Here is a 25,406-nt window from a genome sequence, read left to right as displayed (position 1 = left end):
CTGGGTGAAACAATGGGCCTGGTACTTACAAGGTCTCTGTTTGAGAACCAACCAGGAAAGGAATAGGGTGACTGCTGTTGTGGAGGCAGTGTCTATACACCAGTCCTTTAGAGTAGCTTCGGAAGAGTCAGGCTGTTGAGTAAACAGCTGGCCTGTACAGAAGTACAATGGCTCAAAGAACATGCTTTGGTACTGCTTTCATTAAAGTGTTACAAGGCAGAATTACCCTTTGTCCGAAAGAGGTGGGACCCATCAAAGTACATGTTCATGAGATATGGTTGCACATCCCCAGAAAAGTCAGTAGACCGTAGCCACATTTGCTGGCGGATTACCACACTAGTGCCCAGCACAGGCAGTAGTATCCAGGCTAGCCCTAATTACATAATTAGCAGTGTCCTAGCCATTGTGAATGATTTGAGCCAAAGAGGTCCTAAACTCTTCCAGGACCTACAGCAAAATCTCTATAGTCATACCACAGGGCAAGGGTATAACAGCAGGCAGACTGCACTGAGTGACCTCAACAAAATACTGGCAGAATAGAACACCAGTTTCCCAAACACCTCAATCCATTTTGACTCCATATCTGGAAGAGTCATGGAAGATGCATTAGGGTTGACTTTGCTTGTGGAGGCTTGAACCACCAAACTCTGCTTGTTCTCTGGTGGGAAAGAACAAAGCTTTGCCCAAATAAACATAAAAGTCTAAGTCAGGGCTTCATTAAAGTGCGACAAGACTCAGATGAAGCAGATCGTGGGCACAAAACCTCAATGAGAACATTTGTCTTGACTTAAAGTGATGGCAACTGTTGGTTCAGGACCACAGCTGCACTTCCAGTCACTACTGCAAACTATACACTTCTCTGTTGGGGCTCTAATAGGCCAAATCAACCCTGTGCTAGGGAATGTATCAGCCTACTGACCTCCTGAAAGTCTATACGGGCAATGACATCGTAACGTGAGGGTAAATCATCTCCATTATCAGGTTGATCAGAGTCCAAGGGAAAAAGATGATGAAGCCTCTGAGGAATACAGGGAGTGCAGAATTATTACGCAAATGAGTATTTTGACCACATCATCCTCTTTATGCATGTTGTCTTACTCCAAGCTGTATAGGCTCGAAAGCCTACTACCAATTAAGCATATTAGGTGATGTGCATCTCTGTAATGAGAAGGGGTGTGGTCTAATGACATCAACACCCTAAATCAGGTGTGCATAATTATTAGGCAACTTCCTTTCCTTTGGCAAAATGGGTCAAAAGAAGGACTTGACAGGCTCAGAAAAGTCAAAAATAGTGAGATATCTTGCAGAGGGATGCAGCACTCTTAAAATTGCAAAGCTTCTGAAGCGTGATCATCGAACAATCAAGCGTTTCATTCAAAATAGTCAACAGGGTCGCAAGAAGCGTGTGGAAAAACCAAGGCGCAAAATAACTGCCCATGAACTGAGAAAAGTCAAGCGTGCAGCTGCCACGATGCCACTTGCCACCAGTTTGGCCATATTTCAGAGCTGCAACATCACTGGAGTGCCCAAAAGCACAAGGTGTGCAATACTCAGAGACATGGCCAAGGTAAGAAAGGCTGAAAGACGACCACCACTGAACAAGACACACAAGCTGAAACGTCAAGACTGGGCCAAGAAATATCTCAAGACTGATTTTTCTAAGGTTTTATGGACTGATGAAATGAGAGTGAGTCTTGATGGGCCAGATGGATGGGCCCGTGGCTGGATTGGTAAAGGGCAGAGAGCTCCAGTCCGACTCAGACGCCAGCAAGGTGGAGGTGGAGTACTGGTTTGGGCTGGTATCATCAAAGATGAGCTTGTGGGGCCTTTTCGGGTTGAGGATGGAGTCAAGCTCAACTCCCAGTCCTACTGCCAGTTCCTGGAAGACACCTTCTTCAAGCAGTGGTACAGGAAGAAGTCTGCATCCTTCAAGAAAAACATGATTTTCATGCAGAACAATGCTCCATCACACGCGTCCAAGTACTCCACAGCGTGGCTGGCAAGAAAGGGTATAAAAGAAGGAAATCTAATGACATGGCCTCCTTGTTCACCTGATCTGAACCCCATTGAGAACCTGTGGTCCATCATCACATGTGAGATTTACAAGGAGGGAAAACAGTACACCTCTCTGAACAGTGTCTGGGAGGCTGTGGTTGCTGCTGCACGCAATGTTGATGGTGAACAGATCAAAACACTGACAGAATCCATGGATGGCAGGCTTTTAAGTGTCCTTGCAAAGAAAGGTGGCTATATTGGTCACTGATTTGTTTTTGTTTTGTTTTTGAATGTCAGAAATGTATATTTGTGAATGTTGAGATGTTATATTGGTTTCACTGGTAATAATAAATAATTGAAATGGGTATATATTTGTTTTTTGTTAAGTTGCCTAATAATTATGCACAGTAATAGTCACCTGCACACACAGATATCCCCCTAACATAGCTAAAACTAAAAACAAACTAAAAACTACTTCCAAAAATATTCAGCTTTGATATTAATGAGTTTTTTGGGTTCATTGAGAACATGTTTGTTGTTCAATAATAAAATTAATCCTCAAAAATACAACTTGCCTAATAATTCTGCACTCCCTGTACCTTGCAGAAAAGAAAGTGGTTTGTCAGAATGCGAGTGTACAGGGACTGGGTGCACAAGAATGGAGCTAAGAAGTGAACTTGGTCAGAGTTGAAGTGGATTGGGGTTGAGTTCGGACACTGGAGTATGCACAATCTCGAATTTCATCATTGGCAGTATCAGCATCTGTGGAGAAGGAACCAGCACAGATCTTGGAGCTGGAATGTAAGTCAAGTCTGGCGTCTGTGTGGAACCGAAGGCAGGTTCGAGAGGCACACAAGGTGCCAGAGATTGGTCTATCAGCAGTAATCCAAATAGTGACCCAGGCGGATCTTGGAGGTGTACAGAAGGGAAATTGTAAGAATGCCAGATATGCGCAATCTGGTCTCCCTAAAGGCCTCTTGCTGTTGTGGCGTCGCCAATAGCACAGGAAATTCAGGATGCAAGACGACCAGTCGAGGTATCGGATTTCTGATCAGCAGTGAGTTCAGTTGGTACCTTGGTGCCCTCTTGACTTTTCTTTGGACAGAGAGTGACTGAATGGGATTGAGCCTTGCTTTGACTTCTTATGCTTCTTATTGGATTACAATTTGGACTTAACTAATGCATTCCACTGTCAGAGGACCTGTAGGGGGAGTGGCCTCGAGAGCAGGAACAGGTCTGTACCCACATCCTAGAGTAGGAGTGTGACTTATGCAAAGGACGGACTTCCTTCACTGTTTGGCGAAGTACAGCTTACCTTCTAGTCCAAGATTGCCTTCGGGTGCATAAGTGCAAACTCGTCACATAACAGGAGTTATGCCTCGAGCCCAAACATCGCTCCCAAACAGGGACACACCGCGGGTGGATCGGTCTCAGACATCTGTTTCCTGTAGTCACTTGAACCCTCCAGCCTTTGGAGATACTGTTCCCTTGTACACCGGGAAGAATTTTGAAAGGAAATACTTAACTGACAAACAGGGAGCACTACTCAAGATCCAAACTTGAAAGGGAAGAAAGAAAGAACTGATGTCAGAGCTCCGGGGTAGTGTGTACATGTGTCTTCGCTCCATCACATTTGGCACAGAACAAGGTCCATGTGAGCTACACAACGCCATCTTGCAGCATGTGTAAGCAATGCTGTAAAAACGTCCTGGTCCAGGTTTGCGCCTGGAGAATATTTCAAAAGGTGAGGAATCTGCAGTTAGAAGTATCCAACAGAATTAACAAGATATTATGATTCAGATCAATAGAGGTGCATACTGAGGAACTAATGGAAAATACCCGTGAAGGAGAACTAAGATTACAAGTAGTTAATTGTTCATTCTCCATCAGGGGATCCTGTGTCATACCCATAAATGGTAGAAAACAGCATGTTCAGCCCTGCCTTGGAAGCATGAAATAAAGAGAACTTAAGGAATCATCATGCAAATACTTTACAATGTCTAACACACTAGAGTATCTCTCTAGGGGTCACACTGTAGCCATTGCCTCCCAGTATAATAAACATAGCAAACTTGGGATAAACAAAAAAAAACTGGGATGGTGGAGGATTTCTTGTGGGGGACAAGCACAAACCATGCAATTTTAGTGTGCACATTTAGTATTGTGGAAAAAAGGCAATCTCCACAAGGTCCAACTCAGATTTTTCATATACTGCTGTTTGACAAACTAAATAAATATATGTAGATTCTTACATTTGTTTTAAAGAAGGAGGGCAGTAAAGGTTACTAATTCACTACCCTAATTCTCCATGATGTGGAACCTCTTCTAACTCGAGTATTTCAGCTTATGTGCAGAAACATAGAAAAATGAAATATTGGACTTCGCCGGAGAACCTAGATAAGTATTGTAAACTTGCTGCAGGACTCATTTGAACGGATAAACTCCAATCAATTAAATTATTTGCAAAGTAGGTAAAAAATGGTCAGACTGAATGAGCCTAGTTGTCACTTCCAATGTTTTTATCGTAACTTAACTTTCTATTCCCTCTAGGTATTGAAAAACTAGAAGTGCAAACTCGCCATTAAAAATGAAACTCATTGGTCAGTTTTCTAATTTTAGAATGCCCACAATCATTCACTGCCTGAATGGCTAGGAGGTACTTCCCTAAATATGGTTCATCTGGTCTTCTTAAGATTTCTGTATGCATATTTCATAAGAAGGTCAATTATTTTAAAGCAAAAGAACAGGAATTTAGATTATCTTGATTTTTACTTGGAAACAACCATAAAATAAAAAAGGTACAGCTGAAGTTACCCACCTCCCAAGACTATCCACGAGAAGAAAAATTGATACTTCCTTAAATATGGTTACTCTCACTTTCGTCTGTTTAATGTACACCATTTTGTAACAGAAGAGCAAGCATGTTAAAATGGAACAACCATTTCAAAATAAATCAATCCAAACGTGCATGTTATTTAAGTTATTTTTAAAAAGGTGTATTAAAAAAAATTTACATTTATCTCCAGATTCCACCAGAAATCTATACATACCCCGGGGAATTCGTCCTGTTCCCTGACACGTGAAGCAGGTGGCGTGACTTTCAATTATCTCATACGGGGATGATGCATCTCCTTCCTCCTCATTAACGCTCATATACGAGGATATTTTCTCATCATCAGATGTCTGGCTCGATAAAATAGGGGTGACCTCTCCATTTTTTAGGGTGGTGGTTTGATTGCCCATGCTTTAGTGTTTCTCACTAAACGTAAAAAAATATTGATCAAGTGAATTTCTATACTGTATAGTGCAGACTGAACAGACTTTAAGAACTTAATTAAAATCAAAGCTCTTGAAAGAATTCAAGCCCCATGTTCCTCGTCAATGTCTGTTAACTCCACTGTGCAAGGGCAGAAGAGTGGTTTCACATCCTCCACGATCATGAACACGAACCAGAATAAATTGGACATTGTGATAATTAAATGCTTGGGCAGCTTGACATACACACGTTGAAGGCGAAATGCCCTCCAAATTTGCCTTAACTGTAGAGCCATCTGGCCTACAAAAACAGTGAAGTCGCACTGAAATTGTGAGATGGAGAGAATGTATTACATCCAGTCAGGAAACCCTAGACCAATGTTTTCCAAACTGTGGGTTGCCAGCCGATTTTTGGTGGGACACAAAAGTCAAAGCAATAAATAAAGGTGCCTTAAATTCTGTATTTATCTTGTCACATTTGCTGCGCTTCAAAGACAGAGGTCAAAGTCATGCTATGCCTTCTACTCCTCATTTTCTATCATGGAGACTGGTGTTTATAAACTCCTCTCACTTTGCAGTCAGAGAAAGAAGAGAAAAATTAATTATGGGACAGTCTTGCTGGCGTACATGAAGTAAGAAAGGAAAGGTTGTGGGATGTCATTTTTTCGTAACACAACAAAATGTAAATACTGGTAAATTTTACTGTACACATTCAGCAGTTAGGAAAATAAAAAGGAAGCAAATTGTTTTTGTAATTCTGAAGTGTGATGGAAACAAAGAAATTACCAGGATCAGAACTCAAAGACACTTTACTTGGTTAAGCAGGTAAATATTCACTGAAACCTTATTTCCAGTGGTATAACAATAGCCCCTGCTACCTTTCGGAGGGGGGGGGGGTATGAGGGAGACGAGGTGAGCTCCAGTGGCAGCAGGCCCCTGGCCTGAGAACTCCTATCTGGATCCAGAGAGTGGCGGGCCACTCGCCATGTATTTTGCAAGGGGGGTCCCATCACGTTTTGTTACACCACTGCAGATTTCTAGATATTTTCAATTGTCTGCATTAAGTTTGATCAGTAAAACTGTATGTCTGTACAAATTTAGTGGCCATCCCAATGGAAGATGTGACAGCAAGCTGCCACACGATGCTTTAGTTACATTAAACGATCAAGCACCTCATGTCCTTAAAAGCTAGGTGGGTCACAAAACATTTCCGTACTAAAATGGGTCGTGGTCATAAAAGGTTTATGACGTGCACTACAGACTTTAATGCAGCCACAGACCTGAGAATAATTATCTAACAAAACATTAGCTAGTGCTGCAAATCCTCAAAACACACCGGTGTACTTTTGGACTGTGGCATCCTCTGTCACTGTGTAGATGAATTTCAGCAATCTCCTCGAAACAGAGGAAATTTATGTTTTCGCCTGAATGCAGTGAAATCTCAGCCATGTCACAGCACTCCACAACAACTTAAACATTAAACTTACAAGCAAGAACAAGCGTCTGCCTCAATACTCAAATCAAAACTGTTGAGAATGTATTTATTGTTGTTACTGTGACCTAAGGCGCCATAATGGGAAAGTCATTGGAGAGGGGGGAGGGTAAATTGCTGCTCTTCCATATGATGTCTAAACATGTCACACTAACGTCTGTGGTGCACATGCTGGTAACTTGAAGAAAAACAATTCTGGAGAACGTCAAACACGATAAACTTGGGCCTATTATTGAAGCAAAGGCAAAGAATAATTCAAAACAATGTTCCCCATCAGAAACTCTGACATATGTGGTCATTGAAGGCAAAACATTGAGCCCTGATTTGTACCGGATAAGTATAGCGCCTTCTCCGAGGTCCAATTCAGACGTTGAGCAACCAGTAGTGCTTTTATTGTGTCCAGTTACATCTTTCCAGGTAAGGCAGAAAGGCTCCCTTACAAGGAAATTTCCTGGATATTGCATCAGGCAAGCATATTAGCCTGAGGAAGCAAGCACAGCCATGAATCTCAACCGATAGACCCTTTGCTTTTAAGTGATGGTCTACAAGGCAGTGACATCACACCACAACTCCAGTCCTCTGCTACAATCAATCAATCAATCAATCAAACATTTATAGAGCATGGCAAATCACCCATGAAGGCCTCAAGGCACTGAAAACGTCAGCTGCTCCGTGGTGGTTTCCTCATTTGAACATACAGGTCTTGATTTGTTTCTGTGAATTGCTGGAGCGATTGTGTGGGCCTGAGGTGTCGGGGCGACTGTTCAATGCCTTGGCTGGCAGGTACGAGAAGGAGTGTCATCCCTTGCTGGTTTGGCAGATCCTGGGGTGTCTGCAAGGGACAGGAGCGCAGATCGAAGGTGTCTGGTCGGTTGCAAAAGGTCAGACGTTTGTTGATGTATGTAGGACCTTTTTTGTGCAGGGCTTTGTAGGTGTGGGTCTTCATCTTGAACTGGCATCTCTTCTGAATTATGAGCCAGTATAGTCTCTTGAGATGGGTGTGATGTGGGTCCTTCTAGGGAGCTCGACAATGAGTCATGACACTGAGTTGTGTTTTTTTCTGGAGTCTCTTCAGTAGTCGTGCAGTGATTCCTAAGTGGAGTGTGTTTCCATAGTCCAGTCTGTTGGTGATGAGGGCCTGCATGACAGTTCTCATGGTGCCAGGGAACTATCTGAAAAGCTTAGAGCAAGCAAAGGGTGTGGAAGCAGGTGGATGAGACTGCATTGACTTGTTTCTTCATGTATAGCTTACTATAAGGATGATGCCAAGGTTGCGGGCGTGGGTTCTCAGGCAGGGGGTGATCCGAGCTCCGCAGGCCACGGAGCATTGTTCCATGGCGAGTTGCTTCTCCCAAAGATGAGGACTTCCATCTTGTCTGTGTTGAGTTTGAGACAGTTTTCCTTCATCTAGTCCACGACATTCATCATGCACCTCTGGAAGTTATCTCTGGAGGTGGAGGGGTCTTCAGACAGTGAGAGAATAAGGTGGGCGTCGTCAGCATAGCGGATGATGTTGAGTCAGTGCAATCTAACGGTGTCGGCCAAGCGTGGTCATGTAGGTGTTGAAAAGGGTGGGGCTGAAGGATGATCCTTGAGGGACTCCGCAGATGATCTTCTTTGGATTCAAGGTGAACGGAGAAAGGCAGATCCCTTGGGTTTTGCCAGTGAGGTATGAGGTGATCCATCTGAGGGTGTCTCCTTGGGTCCCTATGTGGTGAAGTGTGTTGATCAGGATGAGATGGGAGACTGTGTTGAACACGGCGGATAAGTCCAGGAGGATGAGGGTTGCCATTTCCCCGCAATCCATGAAAGCCCTGATGTCTTCAGTGGCTGCGATCTGGGTTGTCTTTGTGCTGTGGTTGGCTCTAGATTGGGAGGGGTCCAGGATGCTGTGGCCTTCTTGGTGTTGGGTGAGCTGTTGGTTGATCGCTTTCTCAAGGACTTTTGCTGGAAAAGGGAGCAGAGAGAGGGGCCAGTAGTTCTTTGGCTCAGCTAGCTCAGTGAATTTTTTTTCAGGAGGGGCCTTACTTCAGCCTGTTTCCAGTTCTCAGGAAAGGAGGCTGCAATGATGGAGGTGTTCATGACCCTCCTGAGTTTGTCACCGATTATCTTGTTTCAGAGGTTGAAAACGTGGTGGGGGTAGGGGTCCGTGGGTGCTCCATAGTGCATGGAGTTCATGATGGAGATAGTGTCTTCTGTGCTGAGGAGGTCCCAGTGAGTGAGCAAGTGTTCAGGGTTTGTGTTTGAGGCTGTAAGCGGACTGATGCTGCAGGCTGCTGAGGGTTGGCGTTCAAAGTTTTCGCAGATGGCCGAGATCTTGTTGTGGAAGCAAGTGGCAAAAGTGTTGCACACTTCCTAGGAGGGGGTGATGTCATTCTCGGAGGATGTGGGATTGGAGAACTCCTTCACGATTGCAAAGTGTACCTTGCTGTTTGAGCTGGCTTCAATGCAGTCCGCTAGGGCGTTCTTGGTTTCTTTCAGGAGGCAGTGATACTGGTTGAGGGCAGTCCTGAAGGCACTGTGGTCTCCCAATTATTTGTTGATGTGTCTCTTCCTTTATAGCTGCCTGCAGTTGCCTTTAGTGGAGTGCATTTCCTCGGTGAACCAGCTTGCTCTTATGATTTGTCTTTTGACCTTGGCTGTTTTGGCGGGGCGATACGGTCGGTGCAATACTTGATCCACTGGGAGAAGTTTTTTGCTGCTTGTTCTGGGCCATGCAGAGGTGGGAGCAGACAGCATTGTTCCACTGTTCTTCTGATACCTTTTTCCAGTCTTTGCATGTGGATCTGTGGGTGTGGCGCCGGAGTGGGTGGGTCATGTGATGGTGAGGTGGATGCTGTAGTGGTCGACCAAAGTGAGTTATGTGGTGGGGTCGTACCTGACTGTCGCTGGAGGTGAATGAGATGCTTGGGGCCGATGTTGCTCATGCACTCCAGGAGGCCTTGGTGTCCCTTTGGTTGTAAATTTGGAAGCTGAGTTCCCCTAGAAAGATGTAGTACTCGGAGTTGAATGTGAGCGGTGCAACGAGGTCTGTGATGGCCTTGTAGAAACTGGGGTGCGGTCCTGGTGGTCTGTAGGAAATTGTGCCTCTGATGGTGCTTTTCCGATCTGTGCGCAGTGAGGATGTTCCGGGTCGGCTGGGGATGTTGTGCAGCGGAGGGTGTCCCTGTAGATGTGCAATTTCACCTCCAGGTTTGTTGGTTCAGTCCCGGTGTGTTACCGTGTAACCAGCTGGGATAGGGGTGGCAATGTGTGGTGCGGAGGCGGGGTTTAGCCAGGTTTCTGTGAGGAAGATGATGTCCGGGCAAGAGATTAGATTGTGTCCCAGATCTCCGTGGCGTGTCAACCGACTGATCTTGTGTTGCGTAAGATGCATTGGAGTTGTGTTGTGGTGGGCTTAGTCACAGTGATGGATGCAGCTGCATTTGCTGTATCTTTGGTGTAGTTTCAGTGCTGAAGGTAAGGCAGCAGTGTTGGCAGGAAAATGGTGCTGTAGTGGTACGTGTGGATGTACGGCAGCAGTGGATTTTGGTGTGTCTATGGCTTGGAGGTTTGCGGAGGTGTAGCTTCGTGGGGTGAAAGATCCAGGGTTTCTGCCGCTGGTTGCTGTCCCGATGTGGACTGGCGCAGATGGGCTTGCCTCTGGTGCACCGTAGGGGTAGCAGTGCAGCGGCCTCCATAAGTAGTCCTGGGAGGTGGGAAAGGCCGGCAGGAAGGCGGAAGCAGGAAGCGGGAGAAATGGCGACACAATCGGGGTTCAAAACAAAACAGCACACACAAACACGCTCCCTGGTGTGGGCCCTGACCATTGGCTAAAACCAGGGAGGGGTTTTAAAAATCCTTTTTATTATAAAACCACTGTGGGAGACACAGTAGAAATCCATGTCCCTCCCTGCCCCCCCCCCCCGCCAACCACCCATCTGTGACATCAGCAGCCGTAAGGCACGTGGGGAAAATTACTTGCTGGAGTCAGTGTACAGGTTCCTTGCCCCCATGGGGGTGATAATGCTGTGGTGATGGGACAAATGATGCCTTTGAAATGCAGAAATAGTTTTTTTTTTTCCACACTTCACGAGATCCGCGGGGTGGATCTGAGGAGCTCGGGAAACGTAAAAAAAAAAAAAATAACAGACTAAATTCTAATAAAGGCAATCTCGCATTCAGTATTACATCCAGAGCGACACGCTCACATCCAGTCTGACACGCAGGCAGACATTGTCACACCCACTCCCACACCTACAGAGATGCTGTCACACCTACACAGACAGTCACAGTCACATTCACTCTCACACTATCACACTATCAGCACCACTATTTTAAAAAGGATTGGGCCTTTTCAATTCAATTTGCAACACTGTACAGTGTTGGTGTATTTCATTGTGGGAGAGAGCTTAATGAAAGGATCCCAACACCCCCCCCACCCCCCCACCCCTCACAAAGACATCTGGGGTCAATATCTAAGTATATATGAGAAAAATATTATAATTACCTTAAAAACCCAAACATTATAAACAAGTTATAGTTCACAAATACACTTAAACAAACCTTAGAAGTTAAATACAAATACAATAGGTTAAAGGGACATTAAAGTTAGGAAACAGAATGAAAACAACCTTAGAATTCACTAAAAAAAACAAAGGCTACAGGGATGTTATATCTAGGGAATAGAGTTTAAAAAACCTTCGAAATTCACTGAAAAATCGAAGGTTACAGGGACGTTATAGTTAAGAAATAGAATATAACAAAACCTTAGAAATTTGCTGAACAAAAACAAAGGTTACATTGGCATTATAGTTAGGTTCTGAATTTACTCAAACAAAACCATAGAAATTCAGCAATTGTAGTTACCTGAGCTAATTATAACTTGCGGTCCCATAATGTACTGCTTATGACCTCACATATTACATCACTGATGACATCTTCCAGTGAGTGTAAGTGGTTCGTAACCATGCGTGTCTATGAATGGTTACTGCCGTGTTCACTGTCCTTGCCGCCGTGTCTGCTGAGTCCATAGCCGACCTTATTTGGTTGTTCAAGATAGCTTGGCCCTCCTCAACAACCTGTTGGGCACGTTTGTGGAACTCTTTGGGAAGGTGTTGAATGAGATGTTGCATTTCATCCCAATGTGCCCTGTCATATCGAGCCAGTAGAGCTTGGGAATTGGCAATCCGCCATTGATTGGCTGCCTGTGCTGCCACCCTCTTGCCTGCTGCATCGAATTTCCGACTTTCCCTGTCGGGCGGTGGTGCGTCCCTGAGGTTTGGGAATTTGCCCTTTTCCGGGCTGCTCCCACTACCACTAAATCAGGAGTTAATTGTTGTGTGATATAAACAGGGTCAGTAGGGGGAGGTTTATATTTCTTCTCCAGCCTAGGCGTGATAGCTCTGCCTTTTACTGGGTCCTGAAACACTTGTTTGGCGTGTTTTAACATGCCTGGCAGCATTGGCAAGCTTTGGTATTGGCTGTGAGTAGATGACAGGGTGTTGAACAAAAAGTCATCCTCTATGGGCTCTTCATGCAATGCTACATTATGGAATGTAGCTGCCCTTGCAACCACCTGCATTTATGTAGTGCTGTCCTCAGGTGGTGACAGCCTTGCCGGGTAGCAATCAGGACTATTGTCTGGTGCATCATACAAATCCCATGCATCCGGGTCATCTTGGGACATCCCCGTGTGTGTTGGTGATTACATCATTGGGGGTGTTGCTACCGGGGACAAACGTGGCGAATGTGGTGGCGATTGCTGTGGCGAGAACCGTGGTGGTGTCTTTTCTTTAGCCACTTTTGCTTTTGGCTGCATTTCCGTTTCTTGTAATGCGAGCTTGCGCTTCATCTTTATTGGAGAAAGAGTCCGAATTCTCCCCGTGTCCTTTTGTATATGCAACCTTCTCTGGGTATGGTCTGGCTCTCCCATGCCCAGTTCTTGTTCAAATCTATGACCTTGTAATTGACTTGAAAGGCCTTGTTCTTCTGTATAGGAGCCTGGTTTCGGCTCCGAGGCTGCATGTTTCGGCACCGAAGTCTTTTCAACAGTCTTTTTCGGCTCCGAGGAAACCTTCTTGAATTTCGGGGTGCCGAACACCGGTGTCGAGTTTGGTCGGAGCCGGTATCTCGACCGGAGTCGGATGTCTTCGGCTGCTGGGAGGCCTTTTTCCGTGCCGATGTTTGGTCACCGTGTTTTCGGGTTAAGCCATGGCCTGTTGGCGGTTGCATCCCCTTGGCCTTCATTATTTTGTAGTGAGTTTTTGGCGGGGCAGGTTTACTCACGGTTTGCTGCGTCTTCGGCTGCTCACTCTCAGACTCGTCCGACTCCGAATCTCAAATGTAGAATCTCTCCTCTTCTTTGATGTCGATGTGCCCGGCCGGTGTCGACGCCATCTGGAGTCTTCGAGCTCTTCGATCTTGCAGTGTTTTCTTGGATCGAAATGCCCGACAGGCCTCGCAAGTATCCTCTTTGTGTTCGGGGGACAAACACAGATTACAGACCAAGTGTTGGTCTGTATAAGGATACTTTGCGTGGCAGTTGGGGCAGAAGCGGAAGGGGGTCCGGTCCATGAGGTTTGAAGATGGACGTGGTCGGGCCGACCAGGCCCCGGCGAGGAGTGGAAGCCCCGAAGGGCCGCCGGAGCTCTTCTTTCTTCGGTGTCGATGTGCTAGCACTAACCCGGTACCAAGCGCAAACAATACCGTCTAATTTTCCGATGGTTAACTATCTTTTCCGAACCGAAATACAGAGCGAAGAGGAACACATCCGAACCCGATGGCGGAAAGAAAACAAACAATCTAAGATGGAGTTGACGCCCGTGCGCAATGGAGCCGAAAGGGAGGAGTCCCTCGGTCTCGTGACTCGAAAAGACTTCTTCGAAGAAAAAAAAACTTGTAACACTCCGAGCCCAACACTAGATGGCAGGATAATGCACAGCATGTGTATCTGCAGCTACACATGCCATCGAACATATATATATATATATATATATACACACACACACACACACACACACATTATATTAGGTAGCAATAAAAATGTCAAAATAACTCTTGTGATTATGTTCCTGCCAGAGAAAGAGATCAGACTTTTGCAGTTTTGAGGCCATAAAGTAGCACAGGTTTATATGCTTAATGCAATCTGTATTTTATGTGAACTGCTGAGTGGAATACCTGCCCTTTAAAACAAATTAAATGTCTGTGCGATGGGAGCTATAAAGAGATAAAGGACCATTTTGATGGGTGGCAGTGAGGGAATCCAAGGAGGTGGTCATGGTAAGGGGAGCGGCAATAAAGCTTGTTGCACTGGATGTCGCCAGCGCTAAAGGCTGTGATAATGGGTATGTGGCAAAGGTGAAGTAATAATGTGCTTTTCTGATTTATTTTTTTCCAGACAACCTGCTGATTGAGGGAAGGTATGGTGACTGACATTTACTGTTGCACACAACACACACACATGCAATTTTGTGACCATATCTGTCATCTGCATAGACTAGCATTTTATAGGAACAGTTTAGATAGCAGCAAAGATGGAGTCTCACTGAATGACCTCTCCTGAAGCCGTGACTCAGGTTATGGCAGACAGCTCTGAGGCAGGATTGGAGACTGAGACATCAGATACCGAGACAGCATCTGAGGGACAGGACAATGGATTAGAATCTGGGAGTTATTTTTCAGTCGGCTGAGTCCCATCCGACCGCACGCCTTCCAGTGATTCTGAGGGAGACGATGAGGACAATAGTGCTGTGCCTTCGCAAGCACAGTCTGTGCAGCAGGACAACAGCGGGTTAGCCAAATCCAGAGGGCATGTGTGTGTGTGGCGGCCAGCACAGACAGAGTGCTCTCTTGTCAGCCACCCAATTTAGTTCAGCCCCAAATTACACCTTTTACTGGTGATGCTGGATGTAAAGACCAACGTTTTGCCAGTCGACTACGTCCATCTCTTTTGGGATGTTGACTTCCTTCAGCAAATTGTGCAGCAAACAAATTTGCGTGCAGAATATTTTTCGAAGGAGCATGGAGGCACTCTAGGGCCCCATTCAAGGGCTTGCAAGTGGACTCCCACTTTGCTGGCGGAGTGGAAGATATTTTTTGGGCCTTATGCTCAAAATGGGGTTAGTGCACAAACCCACAGTTTGGGCAGCCCCCATCTTTTCACCGTACGTGAGCGGAGATTGTTTTTTGCTATTGCTGCGCATGCTGCATTTCAATGCCAATTCTGCTGCATTGCCCCAGGACCATCCAAACCATGACAGGTTGTTCAAAATTCAACCTACTGTGGAACATTTGTCTGCCAAGTTTCTAGAGATCTATACTCCTGGAAAGAATATAGCAGTCGATGACACCTTGATCCTGTGTATAGGGCAGCTACTGTTCAGGCAGTACACTGCAAGCAAAAGAGCTTGCTATGGCAGCAAGCTGTACATGCTGTGTGTAAGGTGTACAGCTTGAGAGTGTATACAGGGAAGGACTCCATGCTAAACACTGTAGGATGCCCTCCCACGCTAGGGGTTACAAGGAAGATTGTATGGGAGCTTGTCCAGCCACTTTTTCACAAAGGTTATAACTTTTATGTGGACAATTTGTATACAAGAGTAGAGCTGTTCGGTGAGCTCTACAAAGGTGGCACTATGGCCTGTTGTACAGTTTGTTGTAGCCGCAAAGGATTCCCGCAGGAGCTTGTTTGCAAGAAACTCCAGAAATCCCAGAGTACTGCGTCACATTCCAACAAACTGCTCGCAGTCAAGTTCTCGGATAGGTTTGATGTATATGTGCTCACTACAATTCATGATGAGAGCACTTCCTCCGTCATGGTTTGTGGTCAGATGGCTAAATTCCACAAGCCCACCTGTATACTTGATTAAAATAAGTACATGAGAGCAGTAGACAAGAACGACCGAGTTCTTCAACCATACAGTGCATGTCGTAAAACTTGCACTTGGTACAGGAAACTGTTTGCCCACCTGATCTAGGTGGCAACATACAGTGCACATGTAGTTTATTGTCAGACAACCACAGGAAGACTCATGTCTTTCCTTGACTTCCAATTGTCTGTGATTGAAACCCTGCAGCAGCCTCCACTTCATATGTTCTGGAGGATGCGGCAAGGCTGCAGGAGTGACACTTTGCTGATGGCATTCCTAAAACACCCAAAAAGGATCGTCCATGTTGTCTATGTAAAGTGTGCTTTAAGCATGGAAAGCGGCAAGAGAGTTGTTATTACTGTCCCTAGTACCCAATTCTGCAAGGCCTCTGTTTCCCTGCTTGCTTTACATTTTATCATACTAAAGCAAAGTTCAGGGAAATCGACTGAGGTGGAGCTGCTGTTGTATAAACCTTTCAGTGGGTGTGCATGGATACAGAACGTACACGGGCCACAGTTTCACTAGGCAAGCAGCCACAGATTTTTAGGTCATCTACTTCAGGAAATCATGGACTTCCTTATGGCCTGCTTCACACCTTTATCTGCTGTCAGAACGTGGAAGGTGTTCTGTTCAATTAACATGCATTATAGTCCCCACACTGTACATTCTAGAGAATAGAACATATGCCACACTGTCACAGAGTACCGTATGTGGCAAAATGTTAAAGGTGTGACTTAATTTTGAAGTGCTTGTTAGGGAACTTATGTATGCTACACAAGGACCACCCTGATTGCCAATGAAAACCAGAGTAAGTGTAATAAGTCAAACAAATGTCCTGTGGAACATATTCACCAACATTTCTACTTGTTTGGAAGTGTGCAAACTCAATTTGTAGCTTCAATTTCAAAACAAAAGTAGAAGTGTTGGTGAATGACTCCCACATGATATTTGTTTGGCTTTTTACTTTTGAGACCTTAGGAATTGTTCACCATCATGTCTGCCTTAGTTTCAAAGGTAGATAGTCTTGCTCAGTTGGAGGCATAGACCTCAAAAGGGATACTTGGATACTTCAAACTTGCATCCACAAACTGGAAGAAGTTGGATTTAGCACATTTAGTGGGCTAAAAGTGCATGAAAAACATGCCTTTTTGAGCCTCATGTGGCTGACATGGGAGCCATTAGTAAAGGTTCCTTACACATTTTCAGTAATGCTCAGGAAGAAGGAGGTGGTTACTTGACCGGTGGTAAAATGTAGTCAAACTTATTCCGTCCTGTGGCGTATAAATGTGATGGGCCCTTGTTTGGTGGCAGTAAGTTGATGTGAGTGAAGTGATTGGTTGGATTAGGCGGGTGGCCGGCGGAATGGAAGTGTTGTGTGTTGTGCGTGAATGGGGTGTGTAAGGACCATAAAGCGATTGGTGCTGTAAAGTGGTTTTATAGATCATCTCCAAAAAGCCTGGTTACAATAGTCAGATACTTTATTAAGTATTCATGCTTTGACACCATAATTTATGGAGGTGCTAACACCAACCAGTGTGAGTGGTGGATTAACTTTAACATACTAGTACCAAGGGAGTCCAGGGGTGCAGGACTCGTGTGGCTCTCACCAGTTTTCCTTAACCCAGAATCCACTTCAAATCACAAATGTTACTTAAAAAACACATTTTCCTTGCATCTCCCTGAGGAAATGTCCTGGAATCTGCAGACAGATACAAATGTCCTACCACCCAGCATTTCCCCAAGTCTCCAGAGAAAAACTATGCCTCACTTGCGTGGGTGGGCAAAATTTACTATTACAAAACACAATGCTTTTGTAAGACGGTCACCTGTGTGTTTGGTCCTGGGCTCGGCGCCATATAGGGAAACCTACCAAACCCAGGCATTTATGAAAGCTAGACACACGGCGAAGTCCACGGAAGTGTGGCATGTGTGGATTGGTTTTGGCCTCTAGCTCAGCCGACTGTTCTTACTGATTTTAGGACAGTGTAAACAGCAGAATGACAATGTCACACCGATCTCAAGACAGTCTATGAGCATCAACTTTCAGATAAACCACAGTAAGATTCCAACAACCATGTCCACCAGAAGCATATACATGTGACAGTGGCAGCATTGGGGCTCACCCCTTTGAAATTTACAATATGTTTCCCAACCATTTACCCCCACATCTTGGCATGCTTCCGAGGGCAGCCCCTCGCTTTGCAAACCTGTTTGTCCTGTCGCGCACACCAGTCCATCTCCCTCCTCCACTGTGAGTGGGGTTGGGGAGTAGCCATTTTGCAGCCTACTGCAACATCTCTCTTCACCACCATGAGGGCGGTACCCAGAAAGGTGCGTTCCATTCCCGTGCCCAAACACGTTCCATGACACAAAAAGCACCATCAACGTAGAAAATGGGACCTCCCAGCCCAGAATATCAGTAGGTTCCTGCAATACCGGACCCCAGTGGTGCTGGATAGATGGGCATGCCCATATCATGTGGTAAAAGTCAGCAGGGGCGGTGTCACATTTAGGACAGGCAGGGTTTGGGAGAATCCCGGCTTGGTGTAACCTGGTGGAGGAGATGTATACCCCATACAAATAATATGACTGTACAATTCTTAGGCAGGACGACAAATCGATAGTCCTCGGAGCCATCGATGCATCCCATCTGGTCTTCTTACTCCAGCGGGCCCAGCCATCACTCCCACTTCGCTCTAACATGGCTCAGGTCCCCTGGTACGTTGTTAATCAGCATTTTATATATTTGGGACCCTCCTCCTTTGCCCATCGCCCCATCAATAGTTTAGCCTCCAGCGGGCTATGTTCTTATAGTGGATTAATGTCAGTAGTATGCACCTGGAGAGCATGGCGAAGTTGGAGATATTTATAAAATTGTTTGTGTGAAAGATGGTAGGCTGCTTGCAGCTCTTGAAAAGAACACGTGCGTGTCCTGCCAGACATCACCAAGTTGCAATAAACCCAGCGGATCCCATTTTGCGCAGCCCTAGAGGGCTGATGCTTCACGCAGCCAGTGGCCCCTCTACAGGGGAATCTGTAGGGTCAGGCTAGCCATCCATCGAGTGTGCCATAAGGCAGCTCGCCAGGCCAAGAACACCATCCTCAAACCCCGCCGGGGCAAGGTCCTGGGGAATCAGGGAGCTATAGAGTATGTCCTCCCTGGCAATATCAGAGAAAGCCTGTGATAGTATTATCCAAAGCGTGGAACCAGGAGCGCGGCAGTGGAAACGATAAGTTCTAAAAAAATATACCAAAACCTCGGGAGGACCATCATTTTAAAAAGGGATATGTGACCTAGTACTTTCAAGGGAAGCGACCGCCATTTCAACATGCCTGGGGTCGCTTGTTGTGTTAGCAGCCTCAAATTTAGGGACAAGGCCAGGTCAGGGCAGAAGCACCATTCAGATACCCAGGTATCTGAAGCTTAGTCGCCTGATGGGTACTGTGTCTTGCCAATCAAAGCAGGCTCGCGATAAGGACAAAGGCACTAGCACCGACTTTAGAGGTTTCATTCAGAGCTCGGAGGCCTCTTCGAAGAATCTCAGTAGATGAAGGCTACGTGGGTCAATGTCTGCAGGTTGGCCAGGTAGAGAAGATCATCATCCGCACAGAGTGCTATGCGGGCCTCATGCTCGCTGTCCCATCTCCATCCCCTAGACAAAGAATTGTTCCTGACTAATTACGCCAGCGGTTCCACTGTCAAGGTGAACAAGGGGAGGGGGAGATGGGACAACCCTGATATGTCCCCCAGCGAATGGACCAAACTATGGATAGAGTGGCGTTGACCAGCACTCGTGCTTCGGGGTAAACATGTAGTGCCTGTAGCACCAAGTGCAGGCAGCTCCAGCCCACAATATCGAAACACCTTTTCGAAATCCACCAAAAGTAATGCCATATCTCCAGTTAGTCTATGACGTTGGGCCAAAGCTATGTGGACCCTCCTGATACAGTGGCACGTACCACTGTTCACCATAAACCCACACTGGTCCAGGTGTATAAGAGTAGGCAATACCCGTTTAATACGGACAGAGTACTGTAGCAAAGATTTGATAACTCCATTTATGAGCGAGATGAGGCAATATTCTGCACAGGCCCGGGAAGGAGGCTGGGTTTTAAGGATCGCCACTATGGTCGCCATGTACAATGCTGGGGAGGGGGGGCACTGTGTGGTCTACCTCTTCATAGAGGGTTAGAATTCTGGGCATTAGGGTTTCTTGAAAATGTACATAATATTTGGCCTACTGGCCATAAGGTCCCGGTATTTTCCCAGTTGCAAGGGCAGAAATCACCAATTATACTTCGGCACTGGAGATGGGTTCATCTAGGATGTCTCTTTCAGAGACAGGCAGCATGGGAAGTGGGATCTCCGTAAGGAATTGGGCTGAATAGGCGGGAATGCAGTACAGAGTGAGCTGTAATAGCAAATGCTTGCGTATCTCCTCCCAAAATAATGCAGGCCTACGTGAGTCTGCCTCTCCAGATTAGTTCCAAGCTGGAGGGCCTGAGCCTCTAAGTGTGTAATTTGTGATAAGCACTTTCACTCTTGGGTATGCACAAATGCTTTGGCTAAACACCTGATCATCGCCTTACTAGCCACACGTAGGGTTCCAGTAGAGGGGTCAGGTCAGTCATAAACGTCAAAGTAGGTCTACAACTCGGTCTGCAGGTACAGAATGCAGGCTTTGTTCTGTAAATACCAGGCGTTAAGACGCCAGAGGGGATGGGATTATTTTCCAGCAGTCCCCACTAGCACAAGGAGGGAAGCGTAATCAGAGATGTCCTTTGGGAGAATTTGAATGTGAATTATGGCCCTGCAAACACTAGAGTGCGTGTGGTGTGCTGCTGAAGTATGTGTAATTGCTAGGCCCATGGTTTCCATGCTCTCCAAACATCACTCTGCTCCAGTGATACAAACCAGTCTGCTATGTGTTGTCCTGCTATATGTCAGGAATTAGAGAGGGGCCCTGACGTGTCTGCCTTTGGACCAAGGACTGCGTTAAAGTCACCACTTATCAGTGTCACCCAGTGAAGCAGGTCCAGTAACACCTTCGAAAGGTCCCTCAGACAAGACTACATAGCTGCTGGGGGAGCATAGACACTTGTGCCCGTTAGACTTACATATCACTCATATATGTCTCTTGTGACCTTATCCCCCATCATAGGAAAGGAGCGACAGAGCACTCCTCTGGGTCCTCGAGTGAAACCAGCTTGGTAGATTTGATCATATCCTTGTCAGGCCAGGGGCAACGCTCTCCCAACAGGTGTGTTTCCTGTAACATGAGGACCTCTGATCCATGTCTCTGGGCAGAGGTCAGGACGTCTGTATGCTTTATATTGCCCAGGGGGCCATTAACGTTCCAGGACAGCACTACGGAGGGCCTTACCATGTTCAATGTGGAAAACTATGAGGTAATTCAGGGGTTTTGGACCACAGAACCCAATCTCTCCGCTCAGTGTCAGTACCTTGGAATCATCGAGTGGTATGGATTCCCCAATACAAACAAGAATAAACCCTTGTCAAGCTTATAGTCCCCCCCGAATGGGTCCCTTTGATATCCCAGCATTGGAGATGTTGATCTAAATTGCTGGGATGACTTACGCATCCAGGACTGCACTAGTTTCCCCTGGGTTTTGGGCTGTTAGTCCACGTGGAACTGGATATTTAGAGACGGTCAGGAGGTGCGCTACGCCCAGGACACATCAGTGGCTTTCCTCTGGGAGCCACACCCATGCTGAAGCCAGGTTTTAGAAGAAGTATGTTTTATTATTGTACATCACTCCGAGGCTGGCCAGGAAGAGGAGGCAATACGGCACCCCATCACCCTGAGCTTCTGCTCGACTTCTAGGTACTACCTGCGTTGTTGCTGAACTTCTTTCGTATCGTCCAAAAGCAGGAGTTCCTTGGCATTGCCACAGTGCAGATCCGCGCGAGTCAGGTCCTCCTGTAGAACTGCATATCTACCTTTGAAGTAGAGAAAGCTTATTACCATCCTAATTGAAGCACTGGGTGGGGGCGTTTAGCTGGTAGTGTATGGTGGGCCTCTTAATCACAAACTCGGGCGAGATGTGGGCTTCTGGCAACCGGGATTTAAGACAGCATTCAAGGAAATCTGCTGTTGGCTGGGAGTCTGTGTTCTCAGGGATGCCAATGATACATACATTATTAAGCCGTGAGCAATCCTCTGCATCCTTGGCTCGGGATGCAAATTTGAGGTTCAGGCCACAAGAATCACTACTTGAGGTTTAAGGGTTATCATTTCATCCTCCACATCAGAAATTTTTGTTTCAGCCTCATTGATCCTGGTTGTCACATTGCAGAGGTCCTGGCGTAGCAGTGTGACATCCACTCGGACATCCTCTATTTTATTTTCAACTGGCTCCCATGATGACTGGATCGTTTGGAGTATCATAGTGAAGTTGTTCGCTAGCGGGGCCATGGTTCCATTCCCCACAGGCAGGCCAACTGCATACTGGGTTATACGTGTTTGGGCCGTGGAGGAGCTGTCAACTTTATCCTTGTCCATGGCGGCTGAATCCCAGGCCCTACGTTTGCACCGAAAGTCTTTCATTGGTTCAAATCGCCTAGTGCCCCTCCCAGTTCCCAGGGGCACTGCACTCAGTGGGCCCGTCACCATCTCCGCTCTGTCCAGTTTCGCAGCCACTCTCAAAGGTCAGATCGGGCACCCTTCTGCAGTGACTATGTCGCACAAGGCTCAGACTCACAGATTAATCCTGGCCCATAAAGCAGCGTCAAAGGTTATTGTTCAGTGTCTTATCCCATCCTGCACCATTGATGTCCATGACCAAGACCTTCACTCATCACTGGGATCGTATACAGGCCTGCGCCCCATGTATTGTAATATGCAGCTGTAATGTACCATTCCACTCTGTAGGCAGGCTCACCCCCCAACCCCTGCTCTGTGGGTGGCCCCGTAGTTTTCATGCATCAGTGTCTAAGAAGTAAGAGAAAGGGAGGCCTTTACACTCACCAATATCTTCTTTAACTGTGTCAGACTAGGCCCACTCCTCGGGCCGTACCCTGCAGCCAGGACCAGTTCAGTTCGTAAGTATCACCCATGGCGGGCCCAGGATGTTTCACAGCTGTTGCACCCCCAGGGACACATATCGACAAGGAGGGGGCCCAAAGCTTCAATCCATCCAGCTCCTTCGGACATGTGTGGTGGGAGGCACACTTTCACGCTCGGGCCCCACCTGCATCACCACTCTCACTAGCAGGCCCGTTTGGGCTGGGGTTCCAGGTTGCCTCACTCTATCCCACCCCACTACACAGGGTCAGGATCTGTCACCAGGAGCAGGCCAAAAAAAAAGAGAAACAAGAGGGGGCACAAGGGGGATGCCCCAACTTGCCAATCACCTGCATGTCACAGGCTCCAGACAGGAGGCCTTTAACGCCTCGGCCCCGTCCGCCCTAAGGTCGTCCACCTCAGGCCCAGCCAGTACCCGGGCCTCAGATTGCAGGGGTCTACCTCTCCCTCCCTTCACCACAAGGGCGGGAGTGCCCACAGAGAGCAGACCGGGGGGATTGATCGGGACAACGGCTCACCGTGTCCGACCGCCCCATTCGCACTCGAATCTCCTGCAGTGAGTCCCGTCAGGGTCCAGAGCTCGGACCACAGCCGCCATCTTGTGAGGCTCCCCACAATGTCATAGGAGTCGTCTGCCCTTTAAGCCGACCCCTGCCCCTCGCCTCGCATCTGCCGGTGCCAATCTTCGGAGTGACAGTGATCTGACGGAGTTAAGCAAGGTTGATGACAGAGGGGTCTAAAGTGAGACCGCCATCTTGACGCCTCAGCCGTAAACTTAAATATTAATGGGCAAGCAAGGTCCCCACAGCGGGATCGAACTGGGGACTCAGGAACTGCGGCACAATCACTTTACCAGGGAGTCAAAGCAGCTGTAAGCAGAAGAGTGGTTTTCAAGACCTGGGCTCGGCGCCATATAGGGAAACCTACCAAACCCAGGCATTTATGAAAGCTAGACACATGGGGAAGTCCACGGAAGTGTGGCATGTGTGGATTGGTTTTGGCCTCTAGCTCAGCCGACTGTTCTTACTGATTTTAGGACAGTGTACACAGCAGAATGACAATGTCACACCGATCTCAAGACAGTCTATGAGCATCAACATTCAGATAAACCACAGTAAGATTCCAACAACCATGTCCACCAGAAGCATATACATGTGACAGTGGCGGCATTGGGGCTCACCCCTTTGAAATTTACAATATGTTTCCCAACCATTTATCCCCACATCTTGGCATGCTTCCAAGGGCAGCCCCTCGCTTCGCAAACTTGTTTGTCCTGTCGCGCACACGAGTCCATCTCCCTCCTCCACTGTGAGTGGGCTTGGGGAGTAGCCATTTTGCAGCCTACTGCAACATCTCTCTTCACCACCATGAGGGCGGTACCCAGAAAGCTGATCATAACTGCATGCATCACACTGCAGCAATCACTGTAATCTGGTAGCCCGTGGTGCAGACTTCTGGCTCAGCCTAACCATAAAGATGCTAAAGTGTGTTTTAAGCAAGTCCCCAACAGGAAACCAACAAATGTTCATGTTTAATTTGTCCAAAGGACAAGCAGGCCCACCTCCCTGCAACACAAACCCTTGGTCTGTCAATCTACAGTGCATTTCTGTGAAGAGGAATTGTTTGCCACTATTGCAAGATTTGCATTTTTGCTCAACCCTGTATGTAGGATTCACTACATGAAAGCTTTTACTAGTCAGGCCAAGGCTGTAAGAGAATACAGTGACCTATAAGCTCAGCTTGCATTATTGACAGGGGTGTCATTAGTAATACATGTAGATATATTTGTGCCAAGTAACAATTTTTGGCTACTTATGATGCTTCCTGATAATACGCAGAATGGGCGATTGTTTGCTTTCAAAAGAAAATGTACACAGAAATATTTTGCTACATTTTTGTGCAACTTTAGATAGCCTTTCTCAGAGGTGTCATTTAGTAAACTTTATAGGATGCATAAAACAGTTGAGGGAGAATCAGTGTAAAACCATTATGAGCAACATGTAAGTAAGTTAAGAGCCCAACTCCTAAAAACAAAAACAAAAAGGGAATTCACAGGTATATATCCTTGCATTGATGCACATTTAGGACTTTCAGTAATTTATTCCCACGTATACTGAAGTATGCCTAAAAACTGTACTCCTAATAATCCTTTGTGACACTATACAAGTTCATATTTGCTGATGCAAAACTCTGCTGAGTAAACTGCAAATTCACTTGTTCTCCATCCTTTCCCTGACCCTGGAAAAGGTTTTTCTAGCTTTGCCAGGAGTTAGCTCCCAACCTCCAGCATGGAGAGAGACAAGGAGGAGCAAAATAGTTTGTGGCTGTGCAATGACTCACAGGATATTCAAACCTGGAAAAGCAACTTCGCTCCTACTTTCAGCCCCCTCCCATGCATATTCGCAGAAATATAGGAAAATCAGAATCTTGCTAGTATTCAATGATACAAAGGAACATAATTAGAGAAGCTGTTATCAGCGCCCTGATATAATAAGAATGCATCATTTGTCATGTCGCTGTATGGCAGCAAAAGGGAAAATTAGATTTTTCTAACAGGGCAAGTAGTATTTTATAACATTACACACCACTGTGCGATTTCTAAGAGTTAAGTAGAGAAGCAATAAATTAAAACCATCCTGCAGCAGTCATTCAGTGAAAGTGCAGGAATCATAATGTGTAAACACAACTATGGAGGGTGACAGACTGTAATGTTTAGCTTTAAGTTTTGCACGCGCGTGTCTCCTCCGTTCCGGATTCCGAATGACGCTC

The 25,406-nt window shown here is 46.4% G+C and overlaps 1 protein-coding gene across 2 annotated transcripts in view; it reads right to left on the bottom strand.

Moving 5' to 3' along the window:
* Nucleotides 1–25,406, bottom strand: part of TMEM106A (transmembrane protein 106A) — a 327,382-nt gene that overhangs the window by 253,904 nt on the left and 48,072 nt on the right. For both annotated transcript variants that reach the window (XM_069237770.1, XM_069237771.1), the window contains exon 2: nucleotides 5,046–5,254. In XM_069237770.1, the coding sequence (XP_069093871.1) occupies nucleotides 5,046–5,238 (193 nt within the window). In that variant the 5' untranslated portion in view covers nucleotides 5,239–5,254. The remainder of the gene's footprint in view (nucleotides 1–5,045; nucleotides 5,255–25,406) is intronic.

The sequence above is a fragment of the Pleurodeles waltl genome, chromosome 6 (assembly GCF_031143425.1).
Source record: "Pleurodeles waltl isolate 20211129_DDA chromosome 6, aPleWal1.hap1.20221129, whole genome shotgun sequence".
NCBI lineage: Eukaryota > Metazoa > Chordata > Amphibia > Caudata > Salamandridae > Pleurodeles > Pleurodeles waltl.
This window is presented reverse-complemented; position numbering and strand designations above follow the sequence as displayed.